Source organism: Gadus chalcogrammus, chromosome 20 (assembly GCF_026213295.1).
Source record: "Gadus chalcogrammus isolate NIFS_2021 chromosome 20, NIFS_Gcha_1.0, whole genome shotgun sequence".
NCBI classification, from domain to species: domain Eukaryota; kingdom Metazoa; phylum Chordata; class Actinopteri; order Gadiformes; family Gadidae; genus Gadus; species Gadus chalcogrammus.
In genome coordinates, this window is record NC_079431.1 from 18396073 (window position 1) to 18412560 (window position 16488).

General features: G+C 45.1%; 2 protein-coding genes across 2 annotated transcripts in view; both read left to right on the top strand.

The window, feature by feature from the left end:
- Positions 1 to 1014: 1014 nt before the first annotated feature.
- On the top strand, positions 1015 to 9765 carry LOC130373492 (arginine and glutamate-rich protein 1-B). Its single transcript, XM_056580029.1, has 4 exons — positions 1015 to 1620; positions 3439 to 3664; positions 6384 to 6467; positions 7520 to 9765. The coding sequence occupies exons 1-4, from the start codon at positions 1280 to 1282 to the stop codon at positions 7682 to 7684; spliced, it is 816 nt and encodes a 271-aa protein (XP_056436004.1). The 5' UTR covers positions 1015 to 1279; the 3' UTR covers positions 7685 to 9765.
- A 2727-nt stretch (positions 9766 to 12492) lies between these two features.
- efnb2a (ephrin-B2a) overlaps positions 12493 to 16488 on the top strand; it is a 30922-nt gene continuing 26926 nt past the window's right edge. The window contains 2 exon segments of the mRNA XM_056579721.1: positions 12493 to 12615; positions 12731 to 13468. Coding sequence (XP_056435696.1) covers positions 13356 to 13468 — 113 coding nt within the window. The 5' untranslated portion in view covers positions 12493 to 12615; positions 12731 to 13355.

The following is a 16488-nucleotide window of genomic DNA, read 5'->3' on the forward strand; positions in this document are numbered from 1 at the left end:
AATTCTGGTTGAAGAATGGGATGCCATCCCACAGCAGTGTGTGACCAGGCTGGTGACCAGCATGAGGAGGAGGTGCCAGGCTGTTGTGGCTGTGTATGGTTCTTCTGCTACACACTACTGAGGCTCCTGTTTGTGAAATTAATGAATTGTTTAATTGCCAATACTTCTTGTTTCTTCAAACTTCAATCATTCAATCCACCAAACACCAAATGAGTCAATGGCAGAATAAGCTGTTTGGCATTGGCAGAGAAGATTTGGCAACATTTTCATGGGCGCAACCGGTATACTCAGCTCTGCTGCTCATCCCACAAGTGCATGTTCCTTACAAATGGGGCACCATTTGAAAGGGAACTATACAGGCTTTCCAACGGTATAAGATTTATTGCCAAAAAGCATTGTTGCCACAGAGAAATAATCAACCAAACACAAATGTCCTTACTTTTTGTGCTAAGTTTATATGTATGGATCTGACTGGGGATAAGATAGGTTAATTCACTTGAGGTGGTAAACAGTGTAATTATGTTTTTAAACTGTTTATTCTCTTGGCAGAAGGACTATCTAGAAGGACAAGGCTACTTTATTTTGAGATGCCCCTGGAATCCCCATGCTTCTTTATAAATAACTAACTACCATTGGTTACCAGTAAATATACCAATAAATATAGATTTTTTAACCAAAATAATATATTCGGGGCTAATTAAATAATATCCGGGGCTTTAGCCCGGAATAAAACAGCGTAGTGAGTGACACCACTGGTTCACTTCATCACAACCTAATTTAACATACATAACATGTCCCGAGAAAAACGCACACTCACACACAAAACATACACACATACATTATACCATGGGTCCTACAAATAAACGTTGTCATCTTTTGAACATGTAATAGTTCAAATCTATTTATTCAGAGAAAACAATCAATCAACATGTAGAACTGTTATAACAGTTCTACATGTTGATTGATTGTTTTCTCTGCATATTGACAGACTCGTGGATTGGCAACGAAGATAGCCGAACAATTCCGAAAACCGAACTGCATCCTGGGAAACTAGAGGCCGTCGCCTGCCCTAGCCGCCATCTTTCTATCCGGCAAGTTAACAGAGCAAAATAACAACCCCTTTCGAATTCATTTTTCTCCTTTAACCTGTTATTTCAGAAGCTACATTCGGTCGGTTATCATCCATAACGCCATATAACAGTCATAGTTGGATTAAGGCGTTCTTATACAAATATATATTCGCCAGAAGACACACTAAGTGTGTGTAGAGGGGGTCGACATGGGCCGCTCGCGGAGCCGCAGCTCCTCGCGCTCCAAGCACTCCAAGAGCAGCAAGCACAGCAAGAAGCGGAGCCGCTCCCGCTCGCGGGACAAGGAACGGGCCAAGAAGCGCTCCAAGTCCCGCGAGTCCAAGAGGAACCGACGAACCCGCGAGGCGTCGCGGTCCCGCTCGCGGTCCAACACCGCGGCGGCCGCTCAGCGCCGGGAGAGGGTACCCGCCTCGCCCCCGGAGCGCATCGACATCTTCGGCCGGACACTGAGCAAGAGGAACGCACTGGACGAGAAGCAGAGGAAGGAGGATGAGGAGAAGAAGGTGGAGATGGAGCGACAGCGAAAGATGTACGTCTCTAACCCTCTTTTATTCCTCCATAGGCCGCTATTCTGTTCACGTATGCATGCTACATGAGCCGGCTAAGCTATTATTTAGCACTGATGCATTCACCCCCATCTGCTTTGAGACTAAGCTAGCTCGCTAAGCTATCATAGTGGGGGGCTATTATGCTTGTACGTTAGCTTAGCATTAGCATGCTATGGATGACCAGGGGCCTGGCGTTTCATGGCGTAGACGTTGCAAACAGTGTTGCCAGATTGGTTCAATCTGTCAGCACTGGTTGCAGAGCTCACCGGTAAGTCGGTCGCAGACCACCAGCAGCAGTGCAGTGTACGTGTTTCCCCGATTTCGAAAAGCTGACTTTACGTCCACTACTTGACAAGCGAGGATTTGGGTTACTGGCAAAAATGTAGATTTTGTATTTGTATAGGGTGGTGTGAACACGGCACCAGCTTAGGACATTGCCTTTTGCTGGATGCACTATCATCTATCCACCCATGTCTACTTATTTTTTCCCCCCAATTTAAATAGTAATCATGACGTGTACACATTTTGTTAACTTGCATACTGATATGGACGCAATGAACGCAATGATTTAAAACAATACACATCTGTTTATTTATTTCTATATATAAAATATGTATGTGTGTTGCCTGCTACATTTTGTTCCTTTCTGTAAACTAGCTGTATGGCAGTAGGCCAGATCCATATAGGTTATAAAACCACAAGACCCCAGCACTTTTGACATTAGTTTAGAGATTAATCGTTTGGCCATCAGCATAGTGAAAGTTGCTGCCTCAGCTGGCTTTTCTAACAAATTGCAAGACTGCAGCCACTGAACGTCTCAAAAACATGTTTCGCCTGGGTGCCCACAAAACTCCAGACCCCCCCAACCCCCCCCCCCCCCCCCCCCCCCCCCCCTCATAGACATCCACCACCACCACCCTGTCCACATCCAGCACCCTTTGTCCGCTGACAGGTGATACGAATCTGACATGCAGGACGCCTATTGTGGAAGTTGATGGTGGCCAGAGGCACACATCTCAGTCACCTGAGATCCTCTGCGCTGTTCCACACCTGGTGCCTTGGATTCGTCTCCTTGTCCGCCTCCGCTTGATAGCCACAGGGCCACTTAACCTTCCATACATATGTAAATGCCCAGGCATGGACGCTTTCTGGAAGGAGGATGCACTTTTTTTTTTTTTCCTTCTCTAGACTCAAAGCGAAACCAAACCCAAGTGATAGGGAAGGGTGTAGTAGGCGGTGTTATGTGTTACTAGTTCGCCCAGAAGGGTTTTCCTTAATCCAAAAGCATCCTGACAGTCGTCCGAGCATTGCTTCCTGTTCTGGGGGGCATTAGAAAACCAATAGTCAGATAAAACAGCTTTCTGGATGGATGAGCGTACCACCAGGTGACACCTGGTGCAACCATTCCTGTGTCCCTTGACGGTTGGCTGTTGACTCTCATAAGAGTGGGCCGGTAGGCAGAAGCTGGCGTTAAACATGTTCCCTTTTCCTAATAAAGATTTGTGTGTCAGGGCTCAACTCTCTCTGACAGTTGTTCCTCATGGTGTAAACTTCCTGTGACCTATTGCATCCTAACCGACTCCATCACTCGGTCTTACCTCATTAATAATGGAGGGCAGTGTTTGCTGTGCACTCTTTTCCCTAACAATATCGTTTCTGGGTAAGGTTGCGTTCAACTCCCTGCGGAATGGAGTGTTTAGTTGCCTGCATGCAATATGTAATGTGAACACTGCAACGCCTATCTTAACAAAACCCAACCCTCTGTTGTCTTCTCCCCTGCGCCTCCTCCTCCCGCCCAGCCGGCAGCAGGAAATCGAGGAAAAGCTGATCGAGGAGGAGACGGCGCGCCGCGTGGAGGAGCTGGTGGGCAAGCGCGTGGAGGAGGAGCTGGAGAAGCGCAAGGACGAGATCGAGCACGAGGTGCTGCGGCGCGTGGAGGAGGCCAAGCGCATCATGGAGCGGCAGCTGCTGGAAGAGCTGGAGCGCCAGCGGCAAGCCGAGCTGTCTGCCCAGAAGGCCCGAGAGGTAACGCTCGGTCGTTTGGAACGCAACCCCGTCCCATTCCCTCTAAACCCCCCCCCCCCGCCTGAGCACCTACCTACTCACCACCCGTGACCCCCCCTTCCCCCACAGGCCCTAGTACGCGAACCCCCCCCCCCCCCCCCCCCCCGTGTTCTCACTGATCACCTCAGACTAGGAGCCCAGCCATGGCACAAGTGTGACCAGAGGGAGGCTGAGTAAGAGAGCTCTATAAGTTGGCCATAGTAGATCGGAGAATCTCAAATGGGACAGTTTGGGATTGGATTGGATGCAAATGGATTGCCGCCTGTGTGGCCTTTGGTTAGATGGCTTACATTGTTACGAGTTTTTTTGCGAGGTCAATTACTATCTTCTTGGCCATTGGTGATGCTTCTGCCATGGCTGAGTTTGCTGGACCCGACATTCTTTGTATTCCCCCTCTTACAGCGTTTCAGTTGTAACCAGTTTCTTATATATGTAAGCATTAATGTCTTCACTGAAACAACACTCTAGTATTGTTTTTCTAGCCAATGTCGCCGTGCCCAACAGTGGCAGATTTAGCTCCAATATTCTTATTTAATACTTTTTTTTAATTTAGCTTCACCTTGCTCGCTTGCATTCTGTAACCTAATACTAACCTTTTCAGATAGTGTTTTTATGTTGTCAAGTCCAATCTCACAGCGCTGTTGGTATGGTCCTCCCCCCAGCACTGGGTTGGCCCCCTGGGTAGGGTGTTGAGTACACTACACTAGCAAAGCATCGCTAATAAGGAGAGAAGGTGGAGGGTAGCGACCCAGAGGTGCTCGGGGAGCACCCTGTGGCTCACCACTAATGTGTTGGGAGATGTGGTCTGAGGGCTCCAGTCTCCATCACTAAGAACTCTAAACAGCGCTCACTAGGGCTGTGCATGCCTCATTCATAAATGTGCCTAGCCCGCAGCATTCCGATTCTGTCCACCAGAACACCTAATTCCCCACAGGGAAGGCAGAGGTGTATTGAGAGAGAGGAACCATCCCTTCACCTTCCAAGAGTAGATACTTGAACAGGCCAGGCAGATTCAGCTCAGGCATTAGTTTGGCGTTTCCTCCCATCAGTGCAATGTGTAGAGAATGTCCTTTGGGGAATCCCTTTAGGTTAATTGATGGCTTCTTTGTTTCTACATCTTCGCTACGATTCCCCCCGCCTTCATCCCCACCCCCTCCTATCTAATAACACTTGTTTTGAGACGCTCCCATTAGATGGCATCCATTGTGGGATACAAAACGGTGATGGACCACCACATTTCCTGTTTCCTGTTTGAAAAAGGTCAACAATCTCTGGTCTAACCCTTATTGTCTGTTAACCCTGATTACATACATTTTGTTGCGCCCTTTTTTTAATGTTTTTTCAAAAAAAGTAACTTTTTCTTTTTCTCATGAGAATGTGCTGTGTTTTGTCCTGACAACTTGCTTCCTTTAGGAGTACGGCTTATTTCTGCATCCATGTTACCTCCGTTGATGTTTTATTTATTTAATTTTTGGAAACACTGCTGTCTTGTTAACACAAGCACCACCTTCGTAACAAGCGTTTGACCCGAGCAGGCCTGCAGTTCTCCTGGCTACGCCCCCGCGACACAAACTGCACAGTACTTGCACACACACACACACACACACACACACACACACACACACACACACACACACACACACACACACACTGATCAGCACACAGAGAGAAGCACTGTGTCCTGTTCTCCACGGCTCTGGCCCGAGAGGGATCTGAGCACCTGTTAAGCAGAGGAATGTGTAAAGAAAGAATGCAAGCTGGCCCAATCTTAAGCAGTTCAGAGATCAGTACAAGATAAATAAGACTATTTCCCAGTGTGCAATGTGGCGTATGGCAGAGTACCCCTCTCACCTACCCAGCCACCTTCCTTCCTACCCACCCACCCACCTACCTGCCTGCCCCCGGGACGCGCTTCTCTGTCTCTGCAGGGGCCACACAGTCTGGACCAGACAGTAAATATTCAACCGTTTAATGGCGAATGCTTTCACCAGTTGTGTAGGTACACAGGCAAGGAAAATGCGTAGGTATACGTTCATTGGTGAGCCAAAACTATTCCCTCCAATTTATCCTTTTTTTTTTTTTTTTTTTTTTGCTCTCTCTCCCTCTTTGATTTTCTTTCATGATGTAAATAAAGAAGTTGAATATTTTCTTAGTCTAGATTGTTTTTATCGTTCTACTCGTGAGTGTGACAATTGGGTTATCCCCTGTAGGTTTTGAATTTTATTTGGTCATATTTTATACAATCATCGTTAATATCATACTGGTGCAGAGCCGGTCTTAAATTCTTTTAGCGGGAGGGTTTTTACAGCCAATAGGGAGGGAAATTTTTTTAATCATAGTGGGCTTAGTTTCACCCCCCTCAACCCCCTTCCCTCATTTAATAACTTTACGCAGACCCCATTGTGGGTAAAACAGCAAAAACTATTCTGGTTGACTGCAGAGAATGCCCATGTGTGGTCATGTGCGTGATACTAAGCAAGCCTTTTTGTGGTGCAATGAAATAGTTGTGAGTGGGAGACTCTGTGTGTGCGTGAGCCTGTTTTGTGAGGACTGCCTGCTTGGTGAGGACCGTGTGTGTGTGTGTGTGTGTCTGAGAGGCTTGGACGGCGGGCCTGTGTGGGCTGGCCGTAGTGGCAGTAGCCTGTTCGTGAGCTAACTCTGCACCGTGTCACCCATATAGGAAGAAGAAAAATCCAAGCGGGAGGAGCTGGAGAAAATACTGGAGGAGAATAACCGCAAGATCGCGGACGCCCAAGCCAAGCTGGTAAGCACGCACTAATTCACAACCACCGGCTCCCTCTGAAGCCATACCATACATGCATGATTTACCTCATTCATATTTCTATGTCTTATTCATGGGAACACAAGGAACTGTATTGCTAAATACCTCCTCCTATTTTTGGGTTCATTACACAGCTGTTTTTTAAAGCACAGTAGTGTATTATTAGTAGGTGTTCCATTTATTTCCAAGTGCCTCAATCCTGTTGGTAATAAACTTATGTTGATATTAATTACTAATGCATAAACTAATACCCAAATATGATAATTAATCATGATGACTTTTTTTTTTTACATAAAATCTAGCAAACCAGAGTCATCCTGTTAAGTGACTTTGCCAGTCTTGTTAAACGGGCCAAGTCTGTTAACCTCAGCTCTGCATTGCGTACTAAAGATGGAATATTCTGCTGTATTGACAGAGCTTTGTTTGTACACATCATTTAGGCGTCCCCAACAGTTGACAGCTCTCCTTCTTGAATGCCATCTGTGGTTTTAGTGGCACATTTTTTACTTCCTAACATCCAGATTAGGAGCACTTTAAGAGGTGACGTATTTCATTCGGAGTTTGTTTCTCCAAACCTCCAGTGTTTGCATTGCAAAAAGCCCTGGGTTCCTCGACCACATCAGAGGGGCCCGTCCTCATGGCACTGGCTTGCATTTCTATCAGTTGTGTGGTGGACTGGACAATCAAGTTTCTTATTTACATTTATTCCTATATTTATTTACTGTGTTCATGCGTCTGTTTTAGGGCTTACGTCCCACTCATTACTAATTCACAACGCAGTGTTTATTTAATTCCAACTTGATTTGGCCGGGCTGATTCCACAGTGAGCAAGTAGCCATTAGAGAACAGAGAGAGGGAAAAAGAGCGGGCGAGAGCACCGAGACGAATGCATTACCACTGTATCTGGAGGGGTCTCGGGGAAACTTCTAGCTAATTTGTGGGTACTGGGCTCCAGGGTGGTTCTGTCCCCACATGACCTTGTGTTCTTCTGCTAACACTTTATGTGTGTGTTTGCTTTATTGTGTGTTTGTCAGGCGGAGGAGCAGTTGCGCATCGTTGAGGAGCAGAGGAAGATCCACGAGGAGCGTATGAAGCTGGAACAGGACCGGCAGCGGCAGCAGAAAGAGGAGCAGAAGATGATCCTAGGGAAGGGCAAGTCCAGGCCCAAACTCTCCTTCAGTCTCAAAGCCACGGAATGAGAGACCCAGAGAGAGAGACAAACTGCTCCTCTTCCACCGCTTCGCCCCGCGCACCACCTCCCCGGCTGCTCCTCTCCTTGTTGTCTCTATCCACCCACCTCCTCCTCTTCCACCTCCTCCTGCTCCTCTCCGCAACTCCACTCCTCGCATCCTCCTCCTATCCTGAATGCACGCTTCGTTTTTGGAAGTGCCCAAGGAAGGCCGGGGACTCCAGGGGGGGAGGCAGGAGATCCTGCGTCTCGACCCCTTAAGCCCTCCGCTCCCCCAAGACCTGCGTCCTCCAGGTGCCCATGGAGGAGGATGGATCGGTTCACCCTAAAATGACCTCAGCCGCTCCGGTTCTTATCCCTCCTCCCTGACCCCTCACACTGATGGCTAGTTTTTGCTATTCTTTTGGGTTTTGTTTGTTTGGATTTAGTTTCAATTTTTAACGAACTTTGAACTTTTGGTGTAGAATGCTAATACACGATGATGCCCTCGTCCTCCATCATAGGTCTTAACTTTGTTCCAAGGAGTAAACCCTCTGCCCTTCTCTCTCTCTCTCTCTCTCTCACTCTCATGCTCTCCCTCAGTCTCTCTCTCTGTAAAGCCAGACAGCTTAAGGATGCCCTCTTTATGCCATGGTTGACTGCATGTACAGCCCAGCTGTGTTCAGTTGGGCGTCTTTAACACCGTGGTGTGCAGCTTGGGAGTCGGTCCTGTGGTTTCCTTTGCTCTGACCGCCATGTTTTCGTTGTTTATTTATTTATTTTTTTAGAAAGAACAAAAAATAACACATTGTAACAAAAAGGCAGTTGGCTGTGAACCGATCATAACCGTGTGTTTGCAAAAAAACCACAAACACATGCCCGCTTTCCTTCTTTCTTCTGTAACTCCTAAATTCACACTTATTTCATGACTTTTTTAGTACACTTGATCTAAAAACAATTCGCAAAGGAAAGGTGAAGCAGGTTCAATTCCCAAGCTGCCTGGCCCAAGGGCAGGAAGTAAACAATAACGTGGCAGGGGGGGTTGTGGTTTCCTGTATGATGTAATGTTAATTAGCCTTTGCTGTGATGTGCTGTCCTGACACACCCCTCATGATTGTGTCATGAAAAGGATTCCATACTCAGAAAATCAATCTATACAGTGTCCGTTAAGTTTTTATTGGACTTTAGAAAGGGGGGGGGGGGGGTTGTCTCTTGGTTAAATTGTACCGCTGGTAATCCACATTATGTCCCTTGCTGTTGGTGTAGTCAGTCAATTTAGCAGCCTCTGTTTTCGTTAACTTTTTTTTCATAAAGGATGGCCAAGTTCAGGTAAGAGATACGGTGCATGGTCGAGGTCAGTGTGTGTGCGTGTGAGTGTGAGTGCGCGTGTGAGTGCGCGTGTGCGTGCGTGCGTGTGTGTCTCTGACGCACTGGCCTCAGGTGGGTATGACTTCAGTTTTTTTTTTTTTGAGATTGTCTTGTAAATTTCACCCAATTGTTAAGGGACTAAGCAAGTCACCCAATAAATTCCTTGAATGCGTAAATTGATTGTGTCTCAGCTTATTACCAGTTCATCAATCATGTTGTAACCTTTTGTTCAGATCTTTATTTTCGGATGAACATTATCATACAATGTAGATAATTGTCAGAGCCAAAGCCATTTAAAATAACTGCGTGACACTGCATAGGCTGTAACGGCAACAACTTATTATGTCAGCTGGTTGTTTAAAAAAAGACAATTGTTATCTTGGACAGAATGCTTTGTCATTGGGTCAACTTAACAATATGTCGGTGAATTTTTTTTTGGACCGAATTTTTCCGGTCTAAAAGTCTTAAAATAAATGAATATTTTGAAATAAAACAGGCCAACAGGAATTTGGACCTTAGACTCAGAATTCTGATTTAGACTCAGAATTCTGATTTAGACATCAAAATTCTGTCTTCGTTCTAAGAATTCTGACTTTAAACTCCGAACGTCACGAAGGAAAATCACACGTGGCCCTAATTCTCTTCCGGAGACATGAGCTCATGTTACTATTCTGTAAAAGAAGAAAAAAGGCAAAGACCGTGCTTTGGTGAGACGCGGCGACTTCTGCAGGAACGCAACATTAATTAATAGTAATTAGGCCTTACAGGAGCAAACGGCTGATGTCGTCTCACAGTGACATGAGGGATTAGGTCGCATTGCAAGTGAGGTTTTCCCCGGGTATCGGCTCTGCGCCGTTAGGGCCGCGGAGGCACACAACCGGCCGAGTTCCGCACACACACCAATGTACAAACACAGCTCAGGGCCCCCCCTGCCCTCCCCGGGGACCAGGCCTGGTTGTCGGTGCTAGAGATCTGGCAACAGGTGTAAACACATAAAAGAAGAAAAACAGGATTTCAAAAGTAAGTTTTTACTCTACATACAACTATTTTATTTCATTTGTCTATTTATATCACAATTGCAGGCCTTTACTGGTAAATATCCTGGATAACAGTCTGATCCAGAACGTCGAGCTGTAGGCTTACCACGTTGCATTTTCTAGGAATAATATAAAAATATATGAACTAGGCCTGTAATAAATATCATTAAATATAGAAAAGTTACAAAGCTGTAATAACTTAAACAGAATATTAGATTTTTTTTTATAAACTTATGTCGTTATTTTGTAATGACGATATCATTTTTATTTGAGGTCAAAGTTGTTTTGTGGTGTTATTCTTTATTTTAGTGTCAGTGTTGTTCTTGTTGGGGACATATTTTAAAACTTTTTAATGTGCTACAATACAAAATTTTGAAATCCACACATTTTTTACCTAAAAAAAGAAAAAGGATTGTCTTCACCCCCTTTTTATGTTTATTCCATAACACATAACCACAATTCATATTATGAATTAATATTTTCGCACCCATGTGGCCTGAACCCCAGAGCGTCCGCCACCGTGCAGAGTATGGACGTGTTTAAACCTCATTGTCAGCACTGGTCAGGAAAGAAGCGCTAAAGCAATCCTGACCCCAGATCCAGCCCTTATTTTTAGCACGGGAAAGAGGATATTTTTAAAACTCACCAACTCGTATAGGCCTACTTCCTCTGCTCCCACGAGGGGACGAGACCCAGGACACATCTTCCTATTACACCTACACCTCATTACTTATCACTTAGGCTATTACCACTGTTTTAGTTTCTCTCTTATTAGACAATTATTATTATTATTTATTATTGTGATCTATGTTACTTATTTTAATTTTTGCTTACCTTTATTTACTTTATCTTGTTTTGTGGCTGCTAGGCGGTACCAATGTTACTCTTGTGTACTTGTACAATAAGATGTAATAAAAGTAATTCTGATTCTGATTCCTATTGTCTTCCTAAAGCATGCAGGATAACCTACTTCTACCTACAGACTGGAAGTTTCTCGCTTCATTTCCCCTCAGTCTTAGTACTTTGCTAATCGTTTTCTCGGGGGCTGGGTGTTGTTTGCGCCCCCTCTTTGAATTAATCTAAAACTCAAATGCAATAAACATCAAGCCGATTGGCCGTCCGAATCTCCTTCGGCTTGACGCCATGCAGCTATGCCTGTTTATTCCAAAAAAGCAGAAACACACACACACACACACACACACACACACACACACACACACACACACACACACACACACACACACACACACACACACACACACACACACACACACACACACACACACACACACACGTCTCAGGATTGCTTAATTATCTCTCGGGTGCTATTTCTGCTGATTATGAGCTAAAGCGCAATACACAGCGGCCCTGCGTTGAAACGCGGTGATTGAATTAGGGCAGCTCGGAGGTGACGTTAGTTCACACCTGTAATCTGCTATTGTCCAGCGCGTGTGAGAAGCAGCGTCCCGTCCAGTCGAAGTCCCATCGACTATGGTTTACTTTAAAATAAGTGTTTGTTTATTTAAGAATAATTATCCTTGGTCCATCGATCTTGTACAAGTATTCGATTAAATAGTTGAGACTTTTCGGTTAAACCATCTGCACAAATAGATGCAGCCTACTGGTATATATTTATCAAATAAATATATTATATGAATAACATAGGCCGACAAAACGACAACCCAAATATGCCCTGAAGGTCAGTTTCTGCTTAAATATAAAACAATGTATCAACTCATACGTACCTATTCCTTTACAAATAAACCCTACCTAAATAATTACAATAGGTCTATAGAACATTATTGGTAAATATTTAACACACTAATAACTAAATCAAGAGCTTCAAACACAAATGTGTCATCGATTAAACTGTTTTAAGACAGCGTGTTGGACGGTTTCATCCCCACCGCTCCCTCTCTCCATCCCTGGTGATTTCGACCGCTAGTGTGCGCTGTTGCCTCACGGAAAACCTGATCCTGTGTCAGACGGACACGCTCTGGCCACTGGACATGGGGAGCATTGTTGAAATACACACGCCGTCATGTTCTCTTGTCGGGATCGTTCCGAAGCTTTCAGCACAATCAATAAAAATAAAACAACACATATTTGAGATTGTATTTTAGAGTTTGGTTTAATAAAGTTTAAGGACATTTTGTTCATATGATCACTAGTGATGTGCATGCCTTAGTGAGCAGAACGTCTATATAAGTATTGCATTTTAACTGAGGTTTTATTGGTTTAATTAAAGTAACGAAAAGGGTCACTCGATCGTTTTTTTCCCTTTTGCATTCAGCAGTACTAGTCACACACTAGTCTCCAGGTTGATTGACAGGCGCGTTACCATTGACTTCCATACAGTGGCCCTATCAGGAGCTGCGAGGGGAGGAGCCACCATGGAGCCAGCTCCGCCACATATTCCGAGTCGCGGTTCCTTGCAGTTACTTGCTACTCGCCAGGCTCGGAGCAGCGCGCACACGCATTACGCACCACGTTAGCGCATCTAGAGGCACTCCGGACGGTTCTGCGGGATTGTTTTGGCGACGGAGAGGGACCTATAGTATGAGAACTTTCATCTCAGCTCGTTCGGTTTCTTTCATTTTCCCATTTGCTCATTTGATTGTTTTTTCATCTTTTTGCCCTCATCATTTTTCTTCTTCCGCTGTCATCCACAGTTCATCCAGCGCTCCCAGTGTGTCGCTCACTACTACGACCACCACCAGCTGAAACGGGGAATATCTCGGGCCATTCTCTCTCTCTGCTCCACCACCACCACCGCAACCACTACCACCCATCGCCTCTCATCGCTGCTATCATCTGCTGGATTGGTACCTGAATTGCTGGTGTACTAGAGACCCGGACTAACACGCGGATTTGTATTCTTCTGCTACTTGGCCTACAGTGGACACCGCATCCAACAGCAGCAGAAGCAGTGGGTCGACACGGGTCGCCCCTTTTTCTCTCTGAGGAATGTACCTAGTGAAGTGGGCGCACTGAAAGTGGCGAGCAACCACGCAACTCCAGCTCTTCTTGAACTATACTCGCTGCGCGCCCTTTGGGTCTCCAAGCCGAGCGCGGAGCTCTCGTTCAGAGCGAGAGAGAGTCTGATCTCTCGGGTGTAGTGTGTGGAGATGCGCAGGGTTTGATCGCGTTGCGTTCATCCTTGTGGCTACCGGACCGGGAATATAAAATATATTGTGGCGGCCCTTTATTCCGATTTTTTGGAGCGCCTGACGTTTGAGTTTTGGACATAATTCACTCAGAGACGGATTGCAGAGCCACACGGAAAACAAAGAAATCATGGGGGACTCAATGTGGAGATATTATCTAGGAGTTTTGTTTCTCGCGTGCAAGGTGAACTTGTCCCGGGCGCTCATTTTGGAGTCCATCTACTGGAACACCACGAACACCAAGTAAGTCCACCGCCGTGATGCTCTCATTCCGGAGCGACCAGGACTCACATAGTGCCGCGCGTTCAATAAAGAGCGTCTATGGGGGGGAAATCCATTGTGTTTTCCCTCTCAACCCATAGGAAGACCTGAGTCGTGTTGCTTGTAGGAATAAAATACGTGCCGTGTCACGAAGAGTTGAACCGGAGTGCAGCTCGGGCCCGGGAGGCCGTGCGTAAACACGGCGGAACAGGCTTTGGATGAAGAAATAGCTATCATTTAAGAAAGAAATATAGTCACTCCGCACTTTCGCTTCATCCTTTCATTGGATATCGATATGACTCTATTTATTTTATGCCACTATGTTTGCCCCCTTCGAATTTGAATTCCTATCTTCACAGCGAATGAATCAATTATGAATTTAGTTTCTCGCTTCACTTACTTCGTCCATAATGTATGTGCGTCTAACTGACGTCAACACTGAATTCAAAATCTATTACTTCTTAAGAAAAGAGGAAAGAAATAAATGTATGTATATATATATATATATATATATATATATATATATATATATATATATATATTATTATTTTTTTTTTTTAAATATATATAAATATTTGAGTTTGGCTTTTTTGTTTGTGTGTTTCTTGGTGGTCGTTTTTCTATCTCGGCCGGTTTAGAACATATGGAGTCATTTATATATGAAGAACCAGCCCACCAGGTGTGGCTCTTTATAGCTGACCGTGCATATCTAGAGGTTCCAGCCGAGGGTCGGACCCCTGCGTGAGGCCTGTTGATATAAATTCATTGCATGTGGACCATTCTTTATTGATTTTAACTGGACACGTATCGTGTAACAAATACACGATACGTGTTTAGGCAACACACCGTATAGGCCTACGTTAGGAAAATGATCATATATGATTGAGTTTGAGAAAACTGACGTCAAACAATAGTTGTATGACGCATCCGTTTCAAATGGAGCTGTTCATTGTATTTGTTCATATGTTTGGCCCGTTTCCTCTTGGATAAGCAGCCTCGACCAACAGCCTTATACGTGTGGACTTGAAATATTGTGCGTTTTACCAAAGCCAGACGACGGTGTGTTGAGGGTCACGGCTCTCTGGCGACCGTCCCGCCACGGGGAGACTCAACTTGCGACCTTCCTCCACTCACCCAATGATGTTAAGAACACTGAACACACCAGCTTGTGATGAAACGAGACAGTAGCGTGGTCCATGGTCGTTTAACAGGTGTCCATTGTTGCTGAGTAGTGGACTGGCAGCAGTCCTACCCAACGCACCCAGCATCCGATAGTTGCTCTTTGTTATTCATGTAACCCATGCGTAATTGCGTGCGGAGATATAGAGTATAAGCCATGTGTTGTGATCTGTAAAGAGAGAATGGAGAGTATGGGTGCAGAAGCGGTGACTGCGGGGTGTTCAGGTTGAGTTCCCATGGCCCGATAAGCCACACCGTCTGCGCCCTGACGCTTCGTTTACCCGAAACAGCTGATCGATTTATGGCTAATAACCCTCATCAACGTACAACGAAGCATAAGAAACCGCGATGTGACAGGTTTATGGGTTCACTCTGGCTTAAGTATGCGTATGCAGGCACATATATATATCTAGGATGGCGATCATAAGTCGCATTGCGCTTATTCTTTAATGGTGGAAAAAGGGGGTTGAAACGAGGGATTGCATCGTGTTTGTGGGTTGCAGTTCGTTGGGGAGCAACGTTTGATCACCACTTGGTATAGAGGGAAATATAACCGCGGTCACAGTATGATGTAGTCACATTTGATTTGATGCGTAAGGCAATTTTAGAGGAATATTTACGCGCAACGACCTAATAGCTTTAATGGCCAGCTATAGCATAGCTTATATATATATATATATATATATATATATATATATATATATATATATGTTTAGGCCTGGTAGTCTATGTTCTAGTGTATATAGACCCAGCATAGCCTACATTTATATATATATATATATATATATTGAACCTATGTCCATATTGTTATTTCACACCAGCCTAGGCTGTATAGGCCTAGTAGTCTATGTTATATTGTATAAAGGCCCAACATAGCTTATCCATAGGCTTTTTTCTTTTTTACTCTCGGCATGATCTGTCTTTTAGTCCAAAGGCAGCCGAATTCAGCTTCCAAAATTCCATTCTCGTTGAGCAACCAAACGGAACATTCTCCTATTTAGGGAAACAACTGCTGGCTTTTCAAATTAGTGTGTCATTTCACTTGGCGTGGTGTCACTCTTGCTTCTGAAAAGGACCAAAAATGTGTCCGCCGCCCCATGAGCAAGTACAGGCCGCGCACAGCCTGCACGGTGCAGCCACGGGCATTCCGCGGAATTAACTGGTGTGCACATTCTTTGCGTTGTGTCTGGGCGAGAGGGTCCATGTAGGTAGAGACTAACCCCATGGAAGTCCCATTATGTGTGTCCAGGCCCGTGTCTCTGCGTTTACGCACCCCGCTTTGACCTTTGGTACGGAGCCCAAATCGTGCTGACCGAGTAAGGACCCCAAAGAAGTCCGTCCACTTCTCATGAGCTTAACAACAATTTACCCTAAACTCCCTGCCACTATTTCCTATTTAGGTTTGTGATTAATGGAACGACAATCCTTACTTATTAAGCTATTGAAATTCAATAATGTGTTAGTGGAAATCGGTATGTTTAACCTTTAACTTCATAAATGTGGGACTGTGTGTGTGTGTGTGTGTGTGTGTGTGTGTGTGTGTGTGTGTGTGTGTGTGTGTGTGTGTGTGTGTGTGTGTGTGTGTGTCTGTGTGTGTGTGTGTGTGTGTGTGTGTGGGACCGTCATTAACGGCATATGTGCAGATTGAACAGTAAACAATAAGAAGTAGAATATATTCAGCTCTCAAGTTTACCAATATGTTCAACAGACGGTTATCCCCTCCCCCCATACACACGCACACACACTTTTTTCTTTACGTCTTTGTTTTTGTCTTTGGCTATTCAGGAGGAAGGCTCGATGTTAAAAACGTGAATGCTTCGGGC